The sequence below is a fragment of the Vulpes vulpes genome, chromosome 6 (genome assembly GCF_048418805.1).
Source record: "Vulpes vulpes isolate BD-2025 chromosome 6, VulVul3, whole genome shotgun sequence".
Classification (NCBI taxonomy): domain Eukaryota; kingdom Metazoa; phylum Chordata; class Mammalia; order Carnivora; family Canidae; genus Vulpes; species Vulpes vulpes.
This window is the reverse complement of record NC_132785.1, coordinates 110755712-110783670: the sequence shown is the minus strand read 5'-3', so window position 1 is coordinate 110783670 and position 27959 is coordinate 110755712. Positions and strand designations below refer to the sequence as shown.

Below are 27959 nucleotides of genomic sequence, written 5' to 3'. Positions count from 1 at the left end.
AGAGTTAATGCACTAGACACAAACAGTTCCACCAGAGGATAATCTTGCCGTGAACATTTTTAGGAAAATAAAGCACCAGGCATGCCTGTATCCTCTTGGCTCTGACTGACCTCTGCTTTTATATATTTTAGGCTTTAAAGGAGATAGACGAAGTTGGGGACCTATTGCAACTGAAGTATTCCCGTCATCGGTTGGTGCCTCTACTAGACAGGCCTTTTGATGAGACTACGTATGAAGAAACAGAAGACTGAGCCTTTTTGGTGCTCCCTTGGAGGAACTCACCCTCACTCAGTACAGTGTGTGGCCTTTCTGAGCCAGTTCCAGGAACCAACTTCTGTGGCCATCTCACATGAAAGACATTTCCTCAACTACTGATGGTGGCCACCTCGCTCTAAATGGCATTTTGTAAATAGTAAAAAAACAAAAAAACAAAAAAACAAAAAACAAAAACTGCTTCACATTCTTCCTTTGCTACATTTCACCTTAAAAAGAAAAAAAAAAAAAAAAAAGGTGACCCAGTCTACTTTTTTGTCCATTAAAAATGTTTTATTTTTTAACTCTTCTCCTTGTGAAATCACACTGACCCTAGCCTGGCCCTGGCTAACCACGTGGGCCATTACCTTCTCCCTGCTGCCTGCAGACTTGGCCCCTCCAAAGCTCCCACTGGCCCCGGCACTGCAGCCTTGAGACTCATACAGCCCTCCTCCCCAAGGAGCAAGTGCCTTCCACTTACTTCCAATCCAGATCTCAGAGGCTATCAACCTTGGAATCCTTAACTAAACCAGTCAACCAAAGTGTTCTCCCTTTCGTTTGAAGTTTAGCTGTTGAAGGAAAACAGTAAATACTAGCATTGCTAAAAACTGCCCCTCATCATGGAATTTCCCCTGGCCAGGAGCTGACCAAGGTTTGGTCTTGTTCTGGTCACCAGGTGATTTCTTCCTTCCCCATCAAATATCTATGATGATCACTGTCTGAGGGGAATGCCCAATTTCTGAGTTCTCTCCAAGCTCTAAATTAACACTTCCACCTGCCATTTAAAACACCTAAGTTGTTCATAAAGCACCCACGTCCCACCTTGGTCAGACCTTCGTGGTGAAGCTGACTCACACCTCACTGCATGTCCTGTGTCCACAGCTGCTTAGCAGGGTGACCTGCAGTCCTGCAGGGGTGAGAGGGTTGGGGGCAGTGTGCATAGAACTGGCAGGATGTCCATGCTTGGTTCTTACTGTTCCCTGCTTTTCAAAATTATGACAGCCTCAGCCTGGGTCTGGGTCCAGATTAGGATTTAAACTGATAAAGGAAAATGTTGGTAAATCCTCTGCTCAGAAATCATTTGTCATGTTCCTATTTAAGGATTAAAGATATTAACTTACCCTTTTTAGAAGCTGACCCATTTAAATATTATTCTTCTGAGTGCTAGTTCTCTTTTACTCTTAACATCCTAAAACGATTCTAATCTGGCATCTGGGGTTTAGGGTTTCTTTTCTTTCTTTTTTCTCTCCCCCTGACAAATTTTGAATACCTATGTCTTTGCCAAACTGGGATCCTCTAGTTTGACTCTTTTCATGCCCGGTAAGGGGACTTCTTTCAGAGAGCTTTATACTGCTTGACCAAAGAACAAATCTGAAAACCACCATGTTAAAGCTCTTCCTTTTTTCTGTTGACCAAAGCTTAAATGAAGAGAACTTTTGACTTTATTATACCCAAGATCAACTTGTCTTCTAGTAGTTATCGAGCAATATGGGGGAAGGATCGGGCAAAAAATGGAACAACACTGTGTGAAAGTAGTTTTGCATGTCTCTGTTTTTGAGATCACTCCTTGTATTGGTAGAAATTATCAGTCCAAATTCTCCTGGGCTTCTTGTTATCAGCTGTGGTGTTTGTGCAGACACATGTAGTGGAGGATGGAAGCAATAGGATTGTTGGTGAAGTTTTGCTTTCATGTCTTAAGTCACCTTTGGTCACTCTCAGCATCTGAGAGCTTTCAGCCTTTGAAATATTCCAAGGTTGTGTTTTGCTTTTTTAAAGAATAGAAAAGAGTGAATAAAAGAAGCAAGTAGAAATTCAGGGACTATTATTTAGCATACACAAGTTGAAGTAAAAAAGAGATTGTGGTAACTAAGTAGTCCTGTAGAAGAAATACATTGCTAACCTTTACATCTAGTTCCTCACCATAGAACCTCACTAGAACATCAGATAGCTTTCGCATTGCAGTTATTTGTCAAATGGTGTAGGGTTTGCAAAAGTCACAAACTTCAAGCAATGAACTTACCCGCTACTCTTTTTATTTTGACTTGCATGAAGTCGCTGCAATTTAAAATGTCAGTATGGGCATTTAAATACATATGTGTGTATATATATATATACATATATATATATTACTTTGCTGGTGCAAAGTTATGTCAGAATAGATGTTAAGTTACAAATTTATTTTGAAGAGACAAAACTATGATCCACCCAGGACCTCTGCTTTCTAGAGGACAAAATGTTATACATGCTGGTTGTCTCTTCTTGGACACTGTAAATAAATCTAGAGTCCAGTCATATCACAAGTATCATTATTTAACCAAGCACTTGGGGAAATACAGGTGTACATAAATACAGTTATTGGCAATGAGTAGACGTAAGTGTTGTTTAGTGCATGGTTTAACACAGCCTGATTCACAAATCTGATGGGATGCAAACAGGAGTCAGCTAACGGTTACTACCAAAGGTGATAATCAGAGTCAACAGAGATGTGACTAATCCTTACCATTTTTTTCTCATCCCTCTTTCTATTTAGCATTGCCTTTATCCATTTCAGGTTTATAAGACCTGTTTCTGCAGATCACATCAGAAACCAGGACGTTTATACCCAGGAGACATCAGAATCACAAAGAATGGATCAAGAGGCATTGGCAGATTCTCCTCCCACCTTTATTTTAGAAGTTTTACCCTAGAACATGGCATACACTCTACAGCAAGTAAATATTGAAAGTATATTCAGGGATGGAGTCTTTGGAGCACTTTCACTTTTTGCTTTGCTCTGGAAAATTTCTTCCCTTTAAAAATCATCTTAGTTTCCAGAACCTCTCACCATACTGCTTGCTTGTTTGAGGAACTTGGCATCTTAGTCCTATGGTTACTGTCTTAAACTTTCTTGATACGGTGAGTACTTCAGGTGGTCAAAACATGCTTCTTCCTGAAGCAGTCAGAAGGAATAGAAATATCCTATGACTGCTAAGGGCTGTGTGTTTGCTTAATGCCCTTTCAGAAGCCCAGGAATGGAATATTGTGCCAATGCTTTGTCTCTCATCATAATCCCTCCATCTAAGGGTATTCGGCCTTTCTTTCTGTAACATCCAATTCTTGATTTTTAGAATTTCAACTCCAGAGAAAACCTATATGGTGGTGCTGTTTGGAGGATCACTAGATCAGATACCCTGTCTTTGGACACTCAGCCTTACATTTCAGGAGTCAGGAAACTTCTTTCTTCCCTACTTGAGGGAGCCTTTATCTGAGTTTGTTATGACTAGTACAGTCTAGCTGAATTTTGTAGTATGCTTTGCTTCATTTCTGTTAGTGAAAACCAGGAGGAAAAATGGCTCACATGGAGAGATTTCCTGGCTCCTCAGGGAAGGGAAGAAAAGAGATACCATCTCCCACTATCTCCCTGTTTCTCCGCCTACCCTGTTCCCTTTCCTAATTGATGAGGCTCTCTGGCCCCTATTCATGCTGGATTGGGAAATAGCACAGGACTGCTAGTCGTGCCATAGGCAATGAAGAAGAATTTGGGTAATTCTTGTAAGAATTTGTAGGGATGAGGCAAAGCTACCTACAGATGATTAAATACAACTGACTGGCTCTCAGTTCCCTTGTATAAAGAACTGCTGTGACCTAATTCCCAGGATGTTTTTCCTGGTGTTCTAGATAAGCCAAGATGGGCTTTAATCTCGCCTGACTCCAACCCGTGTGGTTAGCAAAGGGGAAAGAGCATAGTGCTTTTCCTTCTGAATGTCTATCTTTGTAAAGATCAGAACTGTTAATGTTAAGCCTTTCACACAGGTAAACTCAGCATAGACCAGAGGGGCCATGAAGAGGAAGTTAGGAAAATCAAATGATTCTTCTTGGCTATTGAGCTGCTACTTGCTTCAATGCAGCCTCAGAACCTAAAGAGATGCTGCTACCTGCTTAACATGGAAGCTCAGTGCCCAGCAGGCATCTTAATCTATTAAGTCAGTTAATCAAAATACCTCCCACAGGGAGAAAAGCAGATCTTACTCTCTCAGCTTTATCCACAGGAAATGTAGTGTTTAGGGTCCTACCCAATTACCATGTGCCCAGATATCCTAATTAGAAGGCTGGCTTCCTGCCTTACCATACAGAAGAAATGCTAGGACTAGCCAGTGATCCTTTTGCTTTTAATTGTATGGAAAAAGTTGCCCCTTTTGTCATTTCCAGTGACTTCTGTCTTCCAAGCACCTTTTGCTATAGATTGAGTGTTTTGGGGGAGAAGGGGTGGCGGAGCAAAGGAGTTAGCTTGTGGATGGACTTACTGAAGTATATTCTAGTTCTGTGAGTCTGGAGATATTCCCAGCCCACCCTTGGGAGTGGCTGGATGGGAGAGTTGTGGGCAATGTCTTGTTTACTACATAGTACACACAATGGATGGCCTTGAACTATGACTCTTTGTGTATGATGAGTTCTAGTAAACTGACCCTAAAGAATGCAATGGTTCTTACGCTGCGGTTATGCGTTTTTGATGAAGCAATAACCAAAGTTTTGTTCCTTTGAAGTTGTGGGGAAACTGAGTGAAAGGTAAAGACGAAATAGCACCCTGATGTGCTAGGTGATCTGCCTTGTTGCCATCTCCATGGATAAGTGATCCCTCCGTGCACCAGGAACCTTGAGTCCATTCAAAGTCTGCTTTTCCCAACAGTTCCTCAGGTTTCTTGTGTGAAGCTCCATCTCCCCGCGTGGGCCTGCTAAGGGAATATGGGACATACTCCTGACTGAGGTGGAGTCTTCACCTGAATTGTCCTCACCCTTCACATTAGGTCATGTCACCTCAGTGATGTTAAACCAATGGTTGGGTTGATAAAAAGCATCCTTGGTGGTTCTTTACAGGATCCTTGGTGAAATCACTGTGTAAGTTCAACCAGCATCAGCCAGCATGCCCACACAGTCTTGATGATCCCTCTCTGTATAATGGTAGCAAATGTTAAGAGAAGGGGGAAAGATAATAAGTATAGAGAAATTGTGTATGGGGAGTTGAGATCTTATTTTGTTGGCCTTTATTTTTACATTGACCAATTTGCCTGTAAACTGGACTTTGCAAGAGGTGCAGTGATAATCCCTCTCCATTGCTGTGATGCTTATAATCTGAGAAAGTGAGAGGGGGGAATGTAAATTTAAAAATCTTACATTTTAGTCATGTGTTAAAATGTCACCTTCTCTCTTTCTCCCTTACCCTCGCTTTCCTTCTTTGCCAGATGATTTATTTTTTTTTTACCTTGTTGGATGACTGTGAATCTACAAATAATGGGATGGGCTAGGTGTATCAGTTTGCGACCACATGTTAAGAACTGAAGGGGAACTTCTCGAGATGACTTAAGAATCATCCCATGCAAATATATTGTTTTGCCCCAAATAAACTATTCAGAAAGCTAACTCTGCCTTTATTCATTCAACCAGTAAATATTGAGTGCTGTTTCCATGCCGGGCTCTGAACTGAGCATTACCAATACCAGCAAGAAACAAACAGTAAACAAATAAGCATATGGACACATGTCATTTTACAAACTGGTGAGTGCTGTGAAGGAAAAATAAAGAACATGATAAAAACGTGTAACTAGTATGTGGTTTAGACAGAGGTGACAGAGAAAACTTTTCTAAGGCATGGAGGATCCAAAAGAAAATGTGGCTAATCCTCTGAACAAAGGGGAAGATGAGAAAGGGGGCTGGCGAGGAGGGGGCAGAGGCTTACTTCTCTGGGCTGTCGGCGTGAGGAGTTGTCTTACAGAGTGGAGAAAACCAGTGAAGGATTGCAAGTATTGAAAAAGATCCCTAGTGCGCTTTTATGGTAGACGATGGCAAATTGGTAAAAGGTATATGGAAATGCAAAGGACCTAGAATAGCCAAAACCATTTTGAAAGAGAAAGTGTACTACCTGATTTCAAAGCTTTCTACCAAGACTGCATTTGTCATTAGAACAAATAGAACATAATAAGACATACAGAACAAATAAGACATCATAGTCCAGAAATAATGCTCGCTTCAGCAGCACATGTACTAAAATTAGAATCATACAGAGAAGCATGGCCCCTATGCAAGGATGACACGCAAATTCATGAAGCGTTCCATATTTCTGAGAAACAGAATTGTTGAACCACTATATTGTACACCTGAAACTAATGTAACACTGTATGTTAACATACTAGAATAAACACAAAAATAGTCCAGAAATAGACCCACCACATGTATATGGTTAGCCGATTTTTTTTTTTAAGGATTTTATTTATTTATGAGAGAGCGCAGCAGAGGGAGAAGCAGGCTCCATGCCAGACTCAATCCCAGGACTCCAGGATCACGCCCTGGGCCGAAGGCAGGGGCTAAACCTTTGAGCCACCCAGGGATCCCTGATTTTTCTTTTTTAATTTATTTGGAAGAGAGAGCACAAGCAGGAGGAGAGGCAGGAGAAGCAGACTCCACCGAGTGGGGAGCCCCCCATGGGTCTTGATCCCAGGACCTGGAGGTGATCATGACCAGAGCCGAAGGCAGACACTCAACCATCTGAGCCACCCAGGTGTCCTTGGTTAGTTGATTTTTGACAAAGTGCCAAGTTAATTCAGCAGGGAAAGTACTGAGCTTCAAATGAGCTTCAATCTTTACCTAACATCATGTACAGTAATTCAAACCATAGATCTGAACATGAAAATGATAAAACTTCCAAGAGAAAAATATAAAAGAAAATCTGTTTCTTTGGATTAGGAAACAATTTCTTAGAACACAAAAAGCATGGCTCAAGGGACGCCTGGGTGGCTCAGCGGTTGAGCACCTGCCTTTGGCTCAGGGCGTGATCCCGGATTCCTGGGTTTGAGTCCCACATTGGGCTCCTTGCATGGAGCCTGCTTCTCCTCCCTCTGCCTGTATCTCTGCCTCTCTCTGTGTGTCTTATAAATAAATAAAACCTTAAAAAAAAAAAAAAAACATGGCTCAAAACTATTGATAAGCTGTACTTTATCAAAATGAAAACTTTAAGACTCAATAAAAGGAAAATGCAAACTCCAGACTAGGATAAAACATCCACAGTATATATCTAGCAAAGGCTTCCTATCCAGAGTATAGAAAGAACCCTTTAAACTCAGTAAAGCAAGACTATTCACTAAAAAAATAAGCAGAAGATTTGAATCTTTTTTAAAGATATTTTTTGGTGGGGAGTGGAGGTGCCCGGGTGGCTCAGTCAGTGAAATGTCTCCCTGCAGCTCAGGTCATGATCTTAGGGTCCTGGGATCGAGTCCCAAGTAGCACTGGGCTCCTGCTCAGCTGGGGGTCTGTTTCTCCCTCTCCCTCTGCCCCTACGCAACCCCCCCCCCATTCATGCTTGTGCTCTCTCTCAAATAAACAAAACCTTTAAAATTTTTTAATTTTGTATTTTTAAAAGATTGTATCTATCTGAGAGGGCGTACATATGCACACGTGCCAGGAGAAGAGCAGAGGGGGAGGGAGAGGGACAAGCAGAATGTGCTGAGCAGAGAGCCTGATGTGGAACTTCAATCCCAGGACCCTGAGACCATGACCTGAGCCTAAACTGAGTCAGATGCTCAACGAACTGAGCCACCCAGGCGCTTGCAAAGATTTAATTTTTAAGTAATCTCTACTCCCAACATGGGACTTGAATTCACAACCGTTAGATCAATAGTCGGGCACTCTGAGCCAGCCAGGTGACCCAGAAGATTTTTTTTTATATTTTATTTATTTATTCATGAGAGACACAGAGAGGCAGAGACACAAGCAGAGGGAGAAGCAGGCTCCATGCAGGGAGCTGGACATGGGACTCGATCCCCGGTCTCCAGGATCATGCCCTGGGCTGAAGGCAGGCGCTAAACCGCTGAGCCATCCAGGTGTCCCGACCCAGAAGATTTGAACAAGCTCCTCACAAAGGAAGATACACTAATGGCCAAAAAAGTACATAGAAAAATGTTCAACATCTCTGGTTGTCGGGGAATGCAAATTAAAACTACAATAAGACTCCACCACTCATCCACCCACTAGAATGGCTACATTTAAAAAGAATTACAAAAAAAATAAATGAAAAGTAAAAATAAATAAAAATAAAAAGAATTACAATACCAAGTGTTGACAAAGATGTGGGAATGCAGAGTGCACAGCCATTTGAGAAAACAATTTGGCAGTTTTTTAGCAGCAGTTTCACTCACCTAAGAGAACTGAAAGCATGTGCACACTGGCACTTGAATACTCACAGATGCTTTATTCATAATAATCCTTAACTAGGAACAATCCAAATGCAACCACTGTGCATGGATAAGCAAGCTGTAGTATGTTGATGGAATTACTCAGCAGTGAAGAAGGAATGGCTGGTACCTACAACCATATGAATGAATCTTAACATGCTCAAATAAAGAAGCCAAACACAAAAGAATCCATAAGTATAATTCTATTAATATGGAAATCCAGAAAGGCAAAACTAACCTACAGTGATAGAGTGGAGAAGTGGTTGCTGGGAGCCAAGATTGGGGAGGTAGGAATTAACTGGGTATGACAAGACTGTTAGAACATAATTCTCAAAAAATCATGACCCCATTACAGATATAAAAATGAACATAAGTCAAAGATTTTATTTGACTCATGAATAAGGAAACTGACAAGGATACGACAACCAACCAAAGGAGATACTAAAAAACAAGAACATTTATAGATCAGGAATATTGAAACGAACATGCAAATAAAGGTAGAACTGGTTTCTTCCACACTGGGAGGTCAAATGAACCTCTAGAGGACAGGATATCACTTGCATTTCTTTTTTGTTTGTTTGTTTTTTGTTTTTAAGATTTTCTTTCTTACTTTCTTTCTATTTTTAAATTTTTTTTGAAATTTTTTGTAAGATTTATTTTTATTTATGATAGACACAGAGAGAGAGAGAGAGAGGGAGAGAGAGAGGCAGAGACACAGGCAGAGGGAGAAGCAGGCTCCATGCCAGGAGCCGACGCGGGACTCGATCCTGGGACTTCAGGATCGCGCCCTGGGCCAAAGGCAGGCGCGAAACTGCTGAGCCATCCAGGTGCCCCCATCACTTGCATTTCTTAAAGACAATAATGATTTTACGTCACTATTCTTACCAGCAACCTCCAGAGTTGTAAAATAGCTCAAAGAATGAAAGACTAGAATCAGATGAACTCAGAAAGATGTATCGTGCATAGACGATGCCTTGTTGTCCTTTGAAGACCAAATGAATGAACTTGAGCTCTGACTTCGAAGGACAAAATAGGCTGGGTGTGAAAAAAGTATATATATCCTAAAAAAGAACAAGGTAGCCTCACCTTTTGTCTCACAAAAGCAATATGGTGTAGCAGGTGCTCAAAGGCTAACATCTGAGTCCTTGCCATGTACCGAGCATCTTATTAGGTTGAACCACATGAAGCTGCCAATGTTTGACTCATTTGACCAAAACATGGCAGCTTCAGCCTAATGAAAATCTTTAACGTAGATTTTTTTTTTAATTTTTATTTATTTATGATAGTCACACAGAGAGAGAGAGGCAGAGATACAGGCAGAGGGAGAAGCAGGCTCCATGCACCGGGAGCCTGACGTGGGATTCAATCCCAGGTCTCCAGGATCACGCCCTGGGCCAAAGGCAGGCGCCAAACCACTGCGCCACCCAGGGATCCCTTTAACGTAGATTCTTATTTATTCCTTACACCTGTGCGGAAGGGACTCCCCCACCCACACAAACCCCCACCCACTTTTATAAATGACAAAAGCACCAAGAGGTCAAAGAACTTGTCCAATCAATACCAACTTCTTAGCAAATGGTTAAAGCAAGATGCAAACCCCCGTGGCCAGCTCCAGACCCAGACGATAATCCCCGTGATGCGCTACTCAAAACCCTGCAGAGTCCTGAGCTGTTGGGGACAGGAGTGGTTTCTCCGAACCGTGCCCAGTCCCCCAGAGTTTCACTTTGGCGAAGCCCGGATCCCAAGTACTGCCACCACCTGGCTTTCCGGGCCATCCTCCGCACCTGCCCCGTGTCACGTGCTTACACCCCCTGCAGTCCCCATCAGGCCCCCTAGAATCAGCACCGCCCCTCAGAGTTCCCGATCTTCATCACGAGCCGAGGTTTTATTTCACGACCCGGGTGCCCCAGCGTGTGAGGATCCTGCACCGGCGTCTCCCTAGAAGGGTGGGAGGTCCCACGGTCTTATCCAGGATAAAAGTGGATGACGCGCTGGCGGGGCAGGGTCTTCTGGCCGCTCCCTCCACCGTGTCTGGCTGCTGGCCGGCCCGGGACGTCGGTGCCTCCGCGTCGGTGGAGCTCTGAGACCGCCCGAGCGAGTGGCGCCCGGCGGGGGCAGGCGCCGCTCCGGGCCGCGCCTCCAGCAGGGGAGCCGAGGAGCCTGGGAGGAGTTACTTCGTGGCCCTGCTACCGCGCAGCCACCTCGGGGTCCCTGCACACCTTCGCTCCATCGCCCGTCCTGCGACCCCCCGCGGTCGGCGGCGGCGACAGAGGGCGGAGGGCGGCCAGATCTAAGGGACCGCCCGCCCGGCCCGGACGGCCGGGGCGCCCCGAGGAGCCGCAGCGCCCGCGGGCGGGGGACATCCGGGCGCTCACCCCAGGGAGGCCCGCGCCCCCCGCAACACGGCCCCGCGCGCCCCGGCGACAGGCCCCGCCCCCGCGACAGGCCCCGCCCCGCGGCAGGCCCCGCCCCCGAGCAGGCCCCGCCCCCTCCCCGCGCGCCCCCCGCAACACGGCCCCGCGCGCCCCCGCCCCTGCCCCGCGCGCCCCGGCGACAGGCCCCGCCCCCGCGACAGGCCCCGCCCCCGAGCAGGCCCCGCCCCCTCCCCGCGCGCCCCTCGCAACACGGCCCCGCGCGCCCCCGCGCCAGGCCCCGCCCCCCAGCCCGGCGGCCCCGCCCCCGCGCAGGCCCCGCCCCCCGCCCCGCGCGCCCCGGGCCCTGGAGGAGGCGAGGCCGGGCGCGAACGGCCGCGCGGGAGCCGCTCGGGAGGCGCGGTGGGAGCGGCGCCGAGAGGGAGACGATGCCCCGACTGCCGGGCCGCGCGGGGCTGCTGCTCGGCGTGGGGCTGCTGGCGGCGCTGCTGGCCGCGGGCCGGGCGCTCCCCCTGAGGAAGCCGCGGCCCCGGGGCCCCGCGAGGCTGGCGGAGGTGAGCGGCGGGGCGGGGGCGCGAGCGGCGACCCCCGACCCCCGAGGGCGGGCGCGGGGCAGGGGGCGGGGCAGGGGGCCAGGGCCGCGGGGCCCCGCGGAGCAGCCCAGCCCCTCCCGCCCGCGGCCGCCGCGCCCGGAGCGAACCTGTCCTGCAGCCCTCCTGTCGGGGGCCGCGCTCCCAGAGGAGCTTGGAGGGGGGACGGGGGACGGGGGAACGCGGCGCCGCGCGGAGTTGCCGAGGTTCGACCGTCGGAATAACCCACCGGTGCCGCCTCCAGTTAAACCTGCAAAGGATCTGAGCCCCTTTGGGTGTGAATTGAGATGAGATGAGGTAGTGAGTGGGGTCTTCCGACTTGCGGGGGGGTAACATCAGCCGGGAAGCTTGATACTCCTACGTACTTGGAAGAGCAGAAGAGGTCGCTACGTCGTGGGGGAGGGGGCTACTTCCTGGGTGGTCTGCGAGTGGGATTTGGAGATGCAGCTGAAAACAGGAGCGAGCTGGAAGCGGTTGACACGTGGAGAGGGACCAGGGTCCGTCAAAACCTGCCTCCTTTCACCAGGGGTCGACAGTCCAGCCGCTCCTGCGTGGACTGCAGGGGACACTCATCCCCTTGGGGACAGAACCCTCCAGACCTGCTCCAGGGTATGCAGGCTGGTGTGGCAGGGGTCCTGGCTCTTCCCAGGCACCGAGCTGTTCTAGGAGGCGGACAGACCCGTTCTTCATATTTTCCAGATGGGGACACGGAGGTCCGGCGGTGCAGGAGTCCCGAGCTAGGGGGGCTAGTCTGCGCACACTGCTGAGGCCCTCCAGAGGCGGTGGGAAGCAACGGCCTGCACGTGGGGTCTCTGTGGACTGGTGTTTATCCACCTTTTTTCTTTTCTTTTCTTTTTCTTTTTCTTTTTTTCTTTTCTTTTCTTTTCTTTTCTTTTCTTTTCTTTTCTTTTTATCCACCTTTTTTTCAATGCTGCCCTACTAAGGAGACTTTGGGTATTTTTCCCCCTAAGTGCCTTTCCCACTGAAATTTTAATACCATAGAGATTCTATGTTCTATGGTACTTTGATGTGTTACAAACCATTGTAATATCCAAGATTTTTTTTTTGCCCCTTGTTGAGAGTATATCCTATAGAGCAGAGTCTCTCAGCCTCCACACTCCTGTCATTTGGGGTTGTAAAATTCTTTGTTGTGCATCCTAGGGTATTTAGCAGCATCCCTGGCCTTGACCCACTGGATGCCTGTAGCACCCACTTCTGGACAGACCCAGACATTGCCCAGTGTTTTCTGAGCGACCCCCCCCCCCCCCGCCCCATTGTTGGCAACCAGTGTTGTAGACAAATCCAGGGGAACTGAACAGCCAGTCCCACCTCCTAGCTGGAGATGACAGCGGCCATAAAATTAATTGAGTTGGCATTTTTTCCTACTCATTTGATATATTTTCTATCTTCATACTTACTGCTTTGTATTGTGATTATTTTTTATTTTTGATTTGCCAATTTTTCCCCCAAGACCAGCCTCGAGGATGAGTTATTTCAGAGCCAAAGGCATATCCTCAGCCCTAATTTAGGGCCTAGTGGAACCCTCAAAAACTTGTTAAAGCAAATCAGTGCCATGAAGGAAAAACAGTGTGGAGCCCAGGGCCTGGGGTTCTATTCCCAGTGGGTTGTTAACTCATGTATGATTCTCCTTGGATGATTTCCTGACTTTTTTTTAAAGATTTTATTTATTTATTTATTCACTAGAGATACAGAGAGGCAGAGACACATGCAGAGGGAGAAGCGGGCTCCATAAAGGGAGCCCAATGCGGGACTCGATCCCAGGACCCTGGGATCATGCCCTGAGCCGAAGACAAAAGCTCAACCACTGAGCCACCCACGTGTCTCTGATTTCCTGACATTTAAAATAAGGGGCTAAGTCATCTCCATGATCCCATCCAGCTCAAACATCGCTTCAGATGTGTATTAAAGCTCTTCCACATCAAGGTGTTAGTTAAGAAATCACATTGAGATAAGACAGACTGCTACTCTGGGGCCTGAGGTAATATGTCAGAAATAACTGACAATCCAAAGACTTTTAAGAAGCTGAAGAACATAAACCGGCCTCAATCTAAAAGTACAGGATGACTGCAGGGACATGAGCCTTCCCTGGGCCTTGCAGGGTCAGTGCAAAGTACTTTACGTGATGCTATTTCATTGTCACATCACTCTGATCTGGGTGTTATTCCCATTTTCCAGAGGGGAAAATCAAGGCACAGAGCCAGTAAGCCTGAGATTAGGAGCCAGGTTTGTTGTTTCAAGAACTATACCAGGGGTCTTATGGTCCATCTTCCCAGCCTGGTCATCCAAAGTCTTGAAAAGTCTTAAAATCATCAGCATCATGAACGAAATGTGCCACCCTCTCTCTGGGCAGGCCTGTTGCTGAGCCTCAGTTTACCCCCACAATCGAATGAGAGAACCGCCTGCTGGGTGAGAAAGCACCATACACATGTGTGGCATCGTCGTTACAAGGGGCTGGTGGGTGCTAGTTGAGCAAAGAATGACAGAGCTCTGCCTTGGGTGTCTTCTGCTCTAGTTAAGGTGAGAACACCACCCAAACGGCCACAGCGCCTGGCATGTTGTGTCCTTTGTCTTGTTCTCCTCATTTTAGGGATGACGAAACTGACAGTGGGTCTAATAACTAGCCCGCACTTCTGCAGCTAGTAAGTGGTGAGCCAGGATTGAAACCCAGCTTGGCTTTATTCCAGGGCCTCTGGACACCTCGCCCTGGCACCCACCACCTCCTGGGCAGGCAAGGGAATACCTATGGGCTCAGGTGGGGAAGAACAGGGTTGGGGACTTGAGACCACAAGAGGATGATGGAGAGGGGAATTAGGGAAGAGAGAAGTGAGAAAGGACAGCTCCTCCGGGCTGCACGGACTGTCCCTCATGAAGGGTCCCACATGGGGCAAAGCTGCAGGAGATCCTGCTGTAGCCACAGGGGTTTGGTCTCCAGGGGCGGATGGACAGACGCATGTATGAGGGTAGGGGCGGAGAGTGAAGAGCTCAGGCACAGGGGAGGGAGCCTGCCGGCCTGGGGCAGCATCACACACATATGGGTCAGGGTGCTGAGTCATCACTTCAGTCCTGGTCATCGTGCAGCCACTTGCCTGGCATCAAGGGTTGGGTCGCAGGAAGGGTGGGTTGAAAGGTCCCACTGCCAGGCCCTGGCACCAAGAAGCAGGTATTTTCCTGCAGGTTGGTCTTCTTTGGTTGGGGTGTGCCCACTTTCTAGCCCAGTGAGTGAGTGTCACCAGGGGGACTGGCACCCAGGTGTGCGTGATGCCAAGCTTGTGGCTTTGCCTGCAACCGGCTACCTCCTTGACCCTGATCATGACCGTCACCCTCCCTGCAGACCGTTCTTTCTGCTTAGAATTCGGAACTACTGGAAAGCTGGTTGAGGGAGAAAGGGAAGAATAGGAACAGGGGCCAGGAGGCTGGGCTGCTGGGGAGTCCTGGGCAAGTCCTCTCCTCACTGGCCCTCGGTGTCCTAAGCTTGTCCTCCCCTTTGCCTCTCACTTGGTGGTTATGAAGATCAGAGGGAAAGGTGGATGTGAAAAGTAGAACATCCTGCTCTCCCGTTTTGGGCATTGAGCACATTCTGCACCTGAGTGGCAGTCGGCGAACCGGAAGGTTCAGCCCTTGCCTGGAGTTGGTCAAGGCCAGGGCATAAGCACACAGACCCTCCAGCCAGACCATCGGCCTCGAGTCCTGTACTGCCAGCCCCCTGTGTGGCCCCAGCCAAGTTCCCTTACCTCCCTGAGCCTTGGCTGCCCCATCTATGAAGTGAGGATGATGCTAGCACCTGCCCAAAGGGTCGTGAGACGTCAGTGAGTCAGTACACAGAGCCTGCGTGGCAGCGCTGACTAGAGTTGGAGGGGCCCAGGGCAGAATGAGAACTTGGGGCCTCAAAGCGTTTCAAGATGGCAGCAGCAGAGCGTTAAATCAGCTGCAGAGGGCAGCCCCCGTGGCGCAGCGGTTTAGCGCCGCCTGCAGCCTGGGGTATGGTCCTGGAGACCTGGGATCGAGTCCCGCGTCAGGTTCCCTGCATGGAGCCTGCTTGTGTCTCTCTCTGCCTCTCTCTGTCTCTGTGTGTGTGTGTGTGTGTGTGTGTGTCTATGAATAAATAAATAAAATCTTTAAAAAAAATAAAAAATAAAATAAATCAGCTGCAGAGCCTGTGCCAGTCCCCAGGGTACACGGCATGAAGCCAGGCATGAAGCCAGGCCTGATGCTTGCAGGGTGCGCTCTCGGTCCTACTCTTATTAGAGCGAGGAGCTCTGAGGTCTCCGCTGGGTGCAAGGTGGGCTGGATTAGTGCGTGCCAGTGGGGGTGGGGGCCGCGAAGTCCAGCCCCTCCTCTGCCTCTGGTCCTCTGGCCTACCTAAAGGGGCAGCTGCTGTTGAGTGCTTAGGTCTCCAGCCCCCCGGGAGACTGGGGTGACTATGTGTGCGGCCTGGCTCTGTACCAGTGGGCGTGGGCCTCAGGAGCTGGCGCTGCAGGGACGGAGGTGCTGGGCTGCACCTGGCCACTGGGTTTCATCGTCCAGAGCAGTTCCTGACCCCTGAGGCGGAGGGAAGGGAGGTCAGGGGAATGGTGCGGGTGCTGAAGCAGGTGAGCAGGCAGGTCCATGCAGCATGGGGAGGCCTGTACGCACGGGGGCTTTCTGTTAACTGGAAACACATGGGGCAGGGCTGCTGGGCCAAGCCTGGGGAGATACACATGGGCCTCTGTGTGTGTGTGTGTGTGTGTGTGTGTGTGTGTGTGTGAGAGAGAGAGAGAGAGAGAGAGAGAGAACGGTGGGGATAGATCTTGGCATATATCTATACATCTCCTGTCTATCTGGGCATTGACACCTTTCCCCAAAAGAAAAGACTTGGGTATTTGTACAAGTGTACGTGCCAGCATAGCAGATGGGGGAGGTGGTCCTGTGGGATAGGACAGGTGTTCTTGAGTGTGCCGGAGCCTCGGAATTCAGGCCACGGGAATACACACCCCCTCCGAGTTCCTGCGTCAGTGGCGGTGCTGGGGACTTCAGACCAATTAAGATGTGAAGAACTAATGGTGTCTGGTGAGAGGGGCTAGTCTCCTGTCTCCCTAAAAATCACTCTAGGTAAGGCTCACCACACACTTGCCATGTTTGAGGCAACCGTCGTTCTACCTCAGCAACCATACGAGGCAGAGACTGCCCTGTCCTTAATTTATGGAGGGAGGATGTAGGGCAAGCACAGGTTGGGTTAACCTGCCCGAGGTCACAGCTAGTAAATGTGCAAGTTGGGATTTGAACCCAGGCCGTGTGGCCTCCAGCCTATACTCATTACCACTACATTCAGCCGCCAGCAAGATGACAAAAGTGGAAGTGCTTTGTGAGTACAGAGGTGGTGCAGACAAAGGGCTGTCGCCATGCGTGCACCTGTGCATGGGTGTTGACATCAGGCTGAGCTGAGTTCGAACCCAAGCTCCAATACTGTGGCTATGGTGACCTCACACAAATCCCTTCCCCTGTCTGAGCCTCCATAGCCTCATCATTAACCTAGAGACAGTCACATTCAGCTCTCGGGGTTGCTCGCCTTCATTCAGTCACTCAGCAATGATTTATTGAGCTCCTCCTGTGTACCAGGCACTGTGCTAGGCACAGGATACAGCAGGAATAGAGCAAAGAGTCCTACCTGTGCTCTAGCTGGGGTGATAGGAGGTGCATAAATGGCCTAGCCCAGGGCTGGTAGGGAAGATGTGCTCAGACAATACAGGTCAGAGCTCTGGGGACTCTGCCCATATCCCTACAGGCCTTACTTCTGATTGCCAGTGTCCAGCTGCCAGAGGGCCTGTTCTGAGCTATACGTGGCAAGCCTGAGGTGCCTGGGGAACACATCCTCTCCTCCACCGGGCAGCCCTCAACCAATGACTGGTGGGATCTGTAGGTATGTGGCCCAGGTCCTCGCTTCTGGGGGAGTGACTGAAGCTCCTAAGTGGGAGCTGAGCTCCACTTGTCCACCACGGTCACTATCTTGATGGAGCATTCTTTATTAGCTGCCTCCTGTCCCTGACTCACGCCCCTGCTCTCTGCTGGTGTCTCTTGGAATCACCTTCCAGAGGAACAGGTTGCCCTTGAATTCTTTGTCAGGGTTGGCTTCTGAAGAAACCCAAACTAAGACTGATGTGCCCCCTCTGCTCCATTCCTGGGTTTCCCTCGGGCCTGAAACACAGGCAGGAGGCTCCAAGAGTGGCTCCGGAGGAGGGTGGAGTGTGTGGCTGTGATGTTTAGCCATGGCTTCCTATGGCCTTTGCTCTTCATCTGGTCCACCTGGGCCAAGGAGTGGCGAGGTTAAAGAGGGCTGGAAACAAACATTCTGAGCACCTGCCGGGTACCAGGTCTTTCCCATCACTGTTCCCGTTTTACAGATAAGGATGCTCACAGAGGTTATGTCCCCTGTCAGGGTCCCACAGGTCAGAAGCAGGCTATTCAGGGATTTAGACCTAAGCAGCCTGACTTCAGGGCAGGGTTTCTTTCTTTCTTTTTTAAAGTTTATTTATCCATGTATGTATATATTTAAGTAATCTCTATACCCAGGGAGGGACTCAAATTCATGATCCTGAGATCAAGAATCACATGCCCTTCTCACTGACCCAGCCAGGCCCCCCAGGAGCAGAACTTCTTAACCACAGCATTGTTGACATTCTGGGCTGGGTAATTTTTGTGGGGGCTGTCCTGTGTGTCGTGGGATCTCTGGCCTCACCCACCAGGGCCAGTAGCATTCCTCTCTGATTGTGACAATCTCAAATGTCTCCAGACATTGCCAGGTGTCCTCAGATGAGAACCACTGCCCTATTTGCTCACAAGGCAGCAACATCCACATCAGCCAGGAAGGCTGCAGACTCTGAAGTCCTGATGTCCTGAGACTGCCTGTCTTCATATCCCAGAGGTGACAGAGGAGCCACTGAACCAAGTCATGGGGACAGTTAGGGCTTTGGTGGCATTGTGGGTAGGAGCTGCTAGGAAGGAAGGATATGAGGATGTGCCAGGCCTCCCAGACTGGTCAGCGAAGGGGCCGAGTCGTTCTATTACTCATCTGTCCATCCTCTGCTCATCCAGCCCGGCTGTTTAGACCAGAGCACATAGACTCAGCAGCAGACACCAGGGCCAGGCTCAGAAGGGCCCACAGTGATTAATGCAGAAGCCTTGGAGCCAGGTGTCTGCGGAAGACTGAAGGGAGGGGGCTAAAAGGGAGAAACTGAAGGTTCTGATTCTCTTTTCCAACCCAAGGAAAGAAAGTCATAGTGAGAAACTAGGCTGAGTAAGCCTCTGAAATGTGAAGTAGACTCTCCACACTCCTGCCTGTAGTGTCAGAGGGTAACGGTTAGGAGTGTGGGCTCTGAGGCGCCTGGCTGGCTCAGCTGGTAGAGCGTGTGATTCTCGATCTCAGGGTTGTGGCTTTGCGCCCCACGTTGGGTGTAGAGATCACTTAAAAGTAAACCCTTAAAAAAAAAAAAAGAAAGAAAAAGAATGTGGGCTGTAGGCCCAGACTCTCTGGTTCCAATCCTGGTTTACCACTAAATGTCTGTGTGACCTTGCGCAAGTTACTTGCCTTCTCTGTGTTTTAGTTTCAATTGTCCATGTGGAGATGACAGCTAGCACCTACCTCTGAGGGTTGTTGGGAGGATGAAATGAGTGATTAAGTGTTTAGAATAATGCCCAGCAGGCAGCCCGGGTGGCTCAGCAGTTTAGTGCCGCCTTCAGCCCAGGCCATGATCCTGGAGACCTGGGATCGAGTCCCACATCGGGCTTCCTGCATAGAGCCTGCTTCTCCCTCTGCCTGTCTCTCTCTCTCTCTCTCTAATAAATAAATAAAATCTTAAAAAAATAATAATGCCTGGCACACAGATGCTGTGGAAATGGTTAATAATTATGACAGTCCTTCCAGGTAAGAATTATCCTCATTTTGTACATCAAGTTGAATGAGCTAGTAAGAGGCAGAGCTGGGACTTGAGCCCAAGCTGATCTGACTGTCCAGACCTGTGTTTTTTCACACCGCTTCAGATATGAGGTGGGAGATGGGGTCAAGGCTGTGGACCGAGCAGAGCGGAATCCAGAGGCTCCCAGCCCCTGAGACTCAGAAAGGCAGCTCTGGACAGTGCTCTTCCCGTCCTGTGGTAGAGACCTGCAGGTAGAGACCTGCAGCCCGGAAGTAGGTGGATGGACTCCCCAGTGTCCCACTGTCTGAGCAGAGTCGGAGACAACCAGAGTCTTTCACTTACTATCTGAGCAGAAGCAGGGATGGTCCCAGTGTGGACCCTACGGGGCTAGTCGGTGTGGGGAATTAACTGGCAGATAGGCAGCTGGACCAGCACCTGGAGTGGGCAAAGGTGCCAGGCCCCAGGTGGGCGGGTGGAGGAGGGTAGCAGTGGGTGGAGATGCTAAGGAATACAGCCCCCCCCCCCAACGTGGACAGCTTGGGAGGGCCAGTGGCCTGCTGGGGGAAGGCCCAGGTCTGCCCCTCACTTCCCTGCCGGCCTTTCTGGGGCTTCCTACTGACAGGAGGCCCCCTGTCTGTTCCGGGGCAGGGGCCCTGGGGGACTCTGAGGCATGTGGTCTATTAACTGCCCAGTCACCCCTCCCTCCCACCTCTCTCCTTTAGGTACCAGCCTCCCCAGATCGCAGCTCTCCTAGGGAAGAAGAGGGGATCCCACTGCTCCCCAGAACCCGCTTCCAGGCAGGGCCACGCCGGCACAGGCGCCGGGCTCTCAGTGAGCCAGCAGCTCTGAGCCCAGACAAGGCGACCCCTCCCAGGACCCTGGAGGATGCTCCCTTGCTGCTTGAGCTGCAGAAGCTGCCAGGATTGGCCAACACAGACTTGAGTGCCCCAAACCCCAACATCCAGGTGAGAGCTACAGGAGGACCCTGGACATCCAGAGAGGAGCTAGGCTGAAGGGCTCCACCCTGAGGTCAGGTGTCCCCATCCTTCCTTGGAGGGCAGGGGTCCTGTTTGGGTCACAGAAGATGGAGTCGTGGGAGTACCCCTCCTCCACTTCCCAGCTTCAGACTGAGCAGGGCGCCCGGCCCCTGAGCCTGGGTTTTCTAGTCCACGGCAAGGGACAAACAGCCCTGACAGGGCCGTCATGGGGACCAAACGAATAGAGAAGCTTCGTGAGCAGCAGAGGCTTCCGGGAATATGGGGTGGGGAGGGACCTGTGGCCTTCCCCCAGGCCCAACCCTTACTGCAGGGTTGGTTGAGTGCACAATAGGATGGGCTGGTAGTGGGGGGCTGCCCCTGAGGGGCTCTATGGGGCCAGTGGGATTCTAGTTTATGTTTTCCACACCAGGCCTCAATCCTGGATGGTAGCAGCATCTACAGTTTGCCAAACACTTTCATGAAAAGAGAAAAGGCCACAAAAAAGTGTAAAATCTAATATTCTAAAATTGTTTAAAAGTGTGTGTGTGGGAATCCCTGGGTGGCTCAGCGGTTTAGCCCCTACTTTTGGCCCAGGGCACGATCCTGGAGTCCTGGGATCGAGTCCCACATCGGGCTCCCGGCATGGAGCCTGCTTCTCCCTCTGCTGTGTCTCTCTGCCTCTCTCCTTCTCTCTCTCTATCATGAATAAATAAATAAATAAATCTTTAAAAAAAAAAAAAAGTGTGTGTGTGTGTGTGTGTGTGTGTGTGTAAAACCTGGAAGTTTAATCATCAAAATGTTATCTGTCAGAGATGGAGTGTGGGTGATTTTAATTTTTTTCATTATATTTTGCTGATTTCCCCCCCAATTTTGTTCAGTAACCTCATACTATTTTATTTTATTTTATAAAGATTTAATTTACTTATTCATGACAGAGAGAGAGAGAGAGGCAGAGACACAGGCAGAAGGAGAAGCAGGCTCCATGCAAGGAGCCCGATGTGGGACTCGATCCTGGGACCCCAGGATCATGCCCTGAGCTGAAGGCAGACCCCCAACCGCTGAGCCACCCAGGTGTCCCTGTACCTCATATTATTTTATAATAGCCCAAGATAATGTCTGCAAAGTTCACTTTCACATAAATGATTTTATGTTCCTTATTTTCCGGCCACAGTGTGGCAAGTGGGGGGACCCTCCCTGCCCCCCCTTACACGCCCCCTACCACCACCTCCCCTGACCAGGGGCCACTATGGAAGTTTGCTATCTTCGCATTAGTTTCCAGTCCTACGGTGAGCCCCAGGGCTGTTAATGGCTCCTGAGGGTGGGCAGCCTGCAGGCTGCTGGAGTCACAGTTCACAGCCAGCTTCTCTTAAACTAGTGGGTCTCTAGCCTGGCATGTGTTAAAGCCACCATGCCTGGCCCCAGTTAGTTAAAAACATGTTTATAGTTGGGTCAGGGAGTCTGAAATATCGAGGTGATTCTGATGCACAGCCAAGTCTTAAATTGTGACCTCATGGGCCCTGGGAAGCCAGGAAGTTTGGTGAAGAGAATGAGGTGGTTTGGAGGGAGGGTGGGGCCTCTACCCTTGACCCCCCTTGCTTGTCACCTCTCCTCCCCTTGGAGTCTTGCTCTGAGCCCTCCTTCACTGGCCAGCCTGTGTCTGACCCTTTGCAGGTGACCATCGAGGTGGTGGAGGATCCGCAGGCCGAGGTGGAGATGGACCTACCCAGCAATCGCTGGCCACAGGATGCCTCAAGCTGGCTACCCACCAAGGAGCTCTTCTGGCCCCTATTCTGGGGGTACCTAGAGGGCGAGGAGGGAAGGACTGATCTCAAGGGCAGAGCCCCAGGGGAAGAAGAGGAGGAGGAAGAGGAGGCGGAGGAGGATTACCCTGTAGAGTACAGCGAGAGTGAGGACCAGGAGGACAGCGATGACGAGGAGGAGCTTGGGTTCAGTGGGGCCACAGGCAGCTGGGAGCAGGGCTGGCTGGCCCCTGGGGACTGGGCCTTCAAGGAGCCGGATGGCTATGGTGAGCACCCCTCCCCCATCTTGGCATCCCAGGCAGCTGCATCTGGAGGTCCTGAGTGGAAATGGGGCTTGAGAGAGTCCTGAGAGCTTCCTGAGCAGGGACAGCTGTGGAAACCCGGAGTTTAGGCTTGTAGAAACACCATCACCCCCTAAGTAGCAACATCACCCATAACTTGCAAAATTTGGAGGGTTTTTTTTTCCCAAACATTTGACCTTCGCAACGGCCCTGAGACACCCTAAACAAAACGGACATTTGTTAATTTTATATATATATATTCCTAGCTATCAGTTGCCAACAAATCAGGAAATATTATAAACCCCACCAGTCACAACTGACCTTGTTTTCAGACTGTGTCGGTTTGAATCTTGGCTCTGCCGCTTCCAGCTGAGTGGCCTTGGACGAGTTACTTAACCTCTCTGTGCCTCATTTCCTGCCTCTCTAAAATGGAGACTGGGGGTAGAGGGTATTAAGTGAGTTAATACACGTAAAGTGCCAGCATATAGTAAACTAAATATTGGTTGTTTTTGTTGGAAAACAACAGAACAGCACAAACTGTCTAGAAAATGCTCCCTCCTGCCTGGCCAGCCCCCAGTTCTTTTTTTTTTTTTTTTTTTTTTAAGATTTTATTTATTCATTCATGAGAGACACAGAGAGGCAGAGACACAGGCAGAGGGAGAAGCAGGCTCCCCATGGGGAGCCTGATGTAGGACTTGATCCTGAGATCCCAGGATCACGCCTTGAGCTCAACCGCTGAGCCACCCAGGTGACCCCCCCAGTTCTTTTTTTTTTATGCTTCAGGTTTCCCTTCACTTCAGGTTTCCCTGGGCATGGACCTGTTTCATGTGCAGTTGCAGCCATTCTCCCCAGAGCCCCTGGTGTTTCGTCCTTGGACGGTGGTGCCATGATTAAGACTAAGGCACAGCAGACTTTCCCCCATTCACCAAATAATGTAAACTAGAAGAATTTTCATGCCTTTTCAACTTTTCTCCCATTAATTTTCTTTAAATTCTTGGTACCTGCCTGCTCAGACCTGCCTGGGAAGTGAGAAGAGAGTTGGCCATGTCAGTCTTTGCGGGGTTCCACAGACACCCCCTACCCCCCAGGTCTCAACCCTGTGCAGCCAGAGGGCTGTACATGCAGTCATGGTGTATATCAGGTTCCTCAGACCAGGACGGGGCCCCTAATGTGGGAAGTCAGGAACTTCCTTTATATCCCAGTGCCAGGGCAGTCTTGTTGGCCATGGTTTTGACTGACATGATTCGCACGGGGGTCCACTCTACAGGGGCCCCCAGCTGAGGGACAGGTGGGGGCTGAGATCCAGCCCACGCTTTGTCCACTAGGCTGGGAGCCCTGGCGTGGGCGGCGTCCTCCTGTGGACGGGGCGCCTTCTGCTAATTGGCACCAGTGCCCACTAACCCCTGGCTCCCTGCCTTGACCCAGATGATGAGCTTCCAGAGGAGTGGAACCCCTGGTTTCCCTGCAGTGGGAGCTGCAGCAGCGGCAGCCAGAGGAGGACTCATCCCTGCGGCTAGGCCTGCACTGCCGCCGAGTCCCCAGTCTGCGACCTGCCCCCTTGTCCTGGTGAGAGGAGCCGCGCCCTGGAGCCTGCAGAGGCAGCGGCTTACACTGCTGCGGGCCTTGTTTGAGGGGTGCTGAGAGAGGAGATGCAGGAAACTCACAAATGTGGTGGTCCTGCCTCGGCCCAGGCCTGTCTCGGATGCTGTGGCCACCAAGAGCCTGGTGAGGGCTGGGCTTCCCCACTGGGAGCACAGAGGTGCCCCAGGGCCCCGCCAGTCTGGCCTCCTGTCTTCCCAAAGGCACCGAGGAGAAGGACCCCTTGGGCTTCCCCAGTGAGGGGTAGCAGCCCCTGGCCCACAATGCTACGGACATGCTTGGCCCAGGTCAGTGAGGAGCTAGGCCCTGCTCCTGGGGTTGGGGGAGAACCTCATGGGAGGGCAGAGTATCATTGCACAGACAATCTCACTTCCATCTACAGAGACAAAGTACATGTTCCAGCTGGAAGATTAGCCTCCCAGCAAAGGGGCCCTAGGATTTCTAGGTCCCCCTAACCAGGCCACTGACCTTTCTCAGCCTGATATTCCTGCTGGGAAGAGGGTCCTGATGGGAGCCACAGAACCTGGAGATCACGCTGTGGGGCCCCTTCTGCCTGGCTGCAGGATGGGAGGGGGATATCCCGGCTTCCACAACTGATCACTCGGGGGTACCCGGGCAGGCTCTGTGTGGGAAGGGGCAGAAACAGGTCAGGGGCCAGGAGTTTAGAACCGCTCCTTCCAGCAGCTTGGAAGCAGGCTGTGCTTTGACTAGGATATTCAGCCTCTGCATCTCTTGAGGTCACTTGCACCCCACAAGGAGGTAGGCAGCTGCCTGTGCTCAATACCGAGAAGCATCCTGAGCTGGGGTGGCGCGCCTGGTGCTGTGCAGGGCAGGGGATTCCTGGAAGGCTGAGGCTGGGGATCTGCCCTCGAGGAGCTCGGGTCCTAGGAGGAGAGGCACACATGACCAACTTTAGCACTGTGCCATGCAAAGTGTGCCCAGAAGTTCTGGGGCAGAGACGAAGGAGCAATTTGTTCTGTGTGGCCAGAGTCAGAGGCCACATGTCCAAGAGAGAGAAGGGAGGAGGACAGCACAGACAGAGGGGGCCACAATGGGACACAGAGTGACACAGACAGAGTGAGCCTGAGAAGGAGGTAAGAACAAGAGTGGATCAATGGTGAAGACAGTGCAACGCTTTCTTACCACTGGCTTAAGACAGCTGTCTATGCCGCCCCCATCACCCCAGCTCCTTCCCCAAGATCCCAGATCTTTCCCACCATCCAGGGGGTGAAGGGAGACGCCCTGGCTGCACTCAGCGCCCAGGCCCCTGGGCCAGCATCCCTTGAGTGGCTTCCTCTCGCTTCCTGGGTGGCTGGCGGGAGCCCCTCTCTGTCGTTCGGGGGAGGCCTGGCCGGCCGCACCCAGCTCAGCCGTGGGGCCTACTCTGTCCAGGCATCCAGGCCTCGGCCCTCGATCAGCTGCCCCCTCCACCAGGGGGCTGACCCGTCCCCCCACCCCCCCTGCAGATGTGGACAGCTGCGAGAAGTGGCTGAACTGCAAGAGCGACTTCCTGGCCGAGTACCTGCGCCGGGTGCTGCAGGACCTGCCCAGCTGCCCGTGCGCGTACCCGCTGGAGGCCGAGGCCCGCGCCGTGAGCCTGCAGGACGAGCGCCGGGGCCGCAGCTTCCGCTGGAGGGACGCCAGCGGCCCGCGGGAGCACCTGGACGTGTACCAGCCCACGGCGCGCTTCTGCCTGCGCTCGCTGCGGTCGGTGGAGAGCAGCACCCTGGCCGCCCAGCACTGCTGCTACGACGCGGGCAGCCGGCTGCTGACGCGGGGCAAGGGCGCAGGCGCCCCCGACCTGGTCAGCACCGACTTCTCGCCGGAGCTGCACTTCAAGGTGGACACGCTGCCCTGGATCCTCTGCAAGGGGGACTGGAGCCGCTACCACGCCGCGCGGCCCCCCAACAACGGCCGGGCCTGCGCCGACAACCCTCCCGAGGAGGAGTACCTGGCGCAGCTGCAGGAGGCCAAGGAGTACTAGCAGGGCCCGCAGGCGCGGCCCTCACCCTGCCTCTGCCCCTGCCTCTGCCCGACCCCGACAGGCCCTCTGCCTGGGAACCCAGGGCAGGTCAGCAGCCCGGTGTCCGTGCGGGGTTGGGGACGTGGTCGAGGGGCGTACAGGGCCCGGGGTGCGGGAGGGAGCTCAGCCCCCTGAGGTCACTGGGTGGACGGGGAAATGTGTGTCTGCGGGGGCTGCCCTCTCCTGACCCCTGGGAGCGCTGTCCCAGCCTCGCCCCTTCCTCCCTCTGCCCCTGAGCTGGGCTCTTCTGCCATCAGTGGCTCTGGGCACAGGTGAGAGCCGGGCTCTCCACGCACACCCTGACCTGTGCTGGGAGGTGGACAGCCAGCCTAGTGAGTAGCCCTCCTCTCTGGGTGGTTGTTAGAGGTCCTTGTCCCCCACCTGCTGGGAGCCATCGCACACCAAGACCGGGTCCCTGTTAGAGGTTATCCTCTGCTCCGAGATGCCTTTTGGTGGACACCACTTTGGTGTAGGGTGGAAGTCAACCAGTGGGGCTGAATGAGGACAGACAGGCTGAGGCGACCTAGACAAGGGCTGGCTCCAGGCAGGGAATGGGTCAACCCATTTGGGTCCCTTTCTTTGTCCAGCACCTCTGTTCTGTCTGGGTTGTAGGAGTGTGAGGGCCTGGGAGATGGTGCTGCCCTGAATGGGCACAGCCAGCAGGCTTGGGGTGCGCTCACAACTGACTTGGGGGGCTGTGCACCATGGGGAACTGGTAAAACAGTTCTCTGGTCAGGCGTGGTGGCAGGGAAGCCCAGATTCGGGTCATTTCTGTGGTGTCAATACTCCCACCACAGCCCACTTCATGCTCCCAAGTGGATGTGATTGCATGCCCCGAGCTCAGAGCTGCACATAAGCAGCTCTCCTAGCACACCTTGTGCTTCTTCCCTGCCCCTCTCACCACCACCGCCCCCCCCCCAACCATACTTTCTTGCCTTCTGTGGGGTTGAAATGCTGAAGTCCCAACTGTCCTGTTCACAAAAGATCCAAAAGGTAGGGACCTCAGCTCCTAGATAGCTGCCCTGAAGCTCTTTGTGATCCTCAGCAATAAAGCACTTTATTTTCAAATTCTGTTTGATGAAGAATGTGGAGCCTCAGTAGAGGTACAGGGAGCCCTGTTTGCAGCCCAAGCCAAGCCCCCCAGCGTTGTGACTCCCTAACCCAGCTGGGCCGGCAGAGCTCCCAAAGTGCAGAGGTTAGATGTAGATGTGAGTTATCCCTACTCACACTTCTACAGAGTTGCCTGGGAGGCAGGGAGGAGCTGGCTGGACCTCAGGGGCACCTTCACTAGTTCTTGGGGACAGGAGGACTTCCAAGTCAGAGGTAAGTTGCATGCACTCCAGCGGATGTGGTTTGCTGCCAGGGGTCTGACACAGAGTTGCCAAAGGATTACACCGGGAAGATGACGGAAGTGGACCTATACCCTGCCTTGGTTGCTCCCCTTAACAGACCCTGCACTGTCACTCCTGGCATTTGGGGAAGAACAGAGACACATCAGAAAGTAGGATGAGACAAGGTGTGTCCAGAGCCATCGCCTAGAGATGCTCAGAGAGCCAGATGTTTCCATAACCATCACACCTGGAGGTAAGTTTATTAGTCTGGTCCTGGACCACAGTCTAAAAATACTGTGGCACAACTAAAATATTACAGGGCCAGAGACGCTGGATCAAGTCACCAGATGGGATCCAAATTCATTCCCTTTCTCTCATCTGGGGAAATCAAGGTATTTTAATTATCCTTTAGCAGAAATTTTTTAAAAATTTATTTGAGAGAAAGAATGAGTGGGAGGAGGAGCAGAGGGAGAAGGAGAGAAGGAATCCCAAGCAGACTCTATGCTGAATGCAGAGCCTAAGAGGGGGCTCCGTTCCAGGACCCTGAGATCATGACCAGAGCTGAAATCAAGAATTGGCCACCCAGGGATCCCTGGGTGGCGCAGTGGCTTGGCGCCTGCCTTTGGCCCAGGGCGCGATCCTGGAGACCCGGGATCGAATCCC

General features: G+C 51.4%; 2 protein-coding genes and 1 non-coding gene across 4 annotated transcripts in view; all 3 read left to right on the top strand.

Moving 5' to 3' along the window:
• SPTLC2 (serine palmitoyltransferase long chain base subunit 2) overlaps positions 1-5649 on the top strand; it is a 110919-nt gene extending 105270 nt beyond the window's left edge. For both annotated transcript variants that reach the window (XM_072762103.1, XM_025996431.2), the window contains one exon: positions 132-5649. In XM_072762103.1, coding sequence (XP_072618204.1) covers positions 132-220 — 89 coding nt within the window. In that variant the 3' untranslated portion in view covers positions 221-5649. The remainder of the gene's footprint in view (positions 1-131) is intronic.
• Positions 5650-6246: 597 nt separating this feature from the next.
• LOC112918491 (U6 spliceosomal RNA) lies at positions 6247-6348 on the top strand. The gene has a single exon (XR_003234706.1). It is a non-coding gene; the product is annotated as a U6 spliceosomal RNA (small nuclear RNA).
• A 4828-nt stretch (positions 6349-11176) lies between these two features.
• ISM2 (isthmin 2) lies at positions 11177-27026 on the top strand. Its single transcript, XM_072762100.1, has 4 exons — positions 11177-11379; positions 20048-20290; positions 21974-22328; positions 25409-27026. The coding sequence occupies exons 1-4, from the start codon at positions 11254-11256 to the stop codon at positions 25924-25926; spliced, it is 1242 nt and encodes a 413-aa protein (XP_072618201.1). The 5' UTR covers positions 11177-11253; the 3' UTR covers positions 25927-27026.
• The last annotated feature ends 933 nt before the right edge of the window (positions 27027-27959 follow it).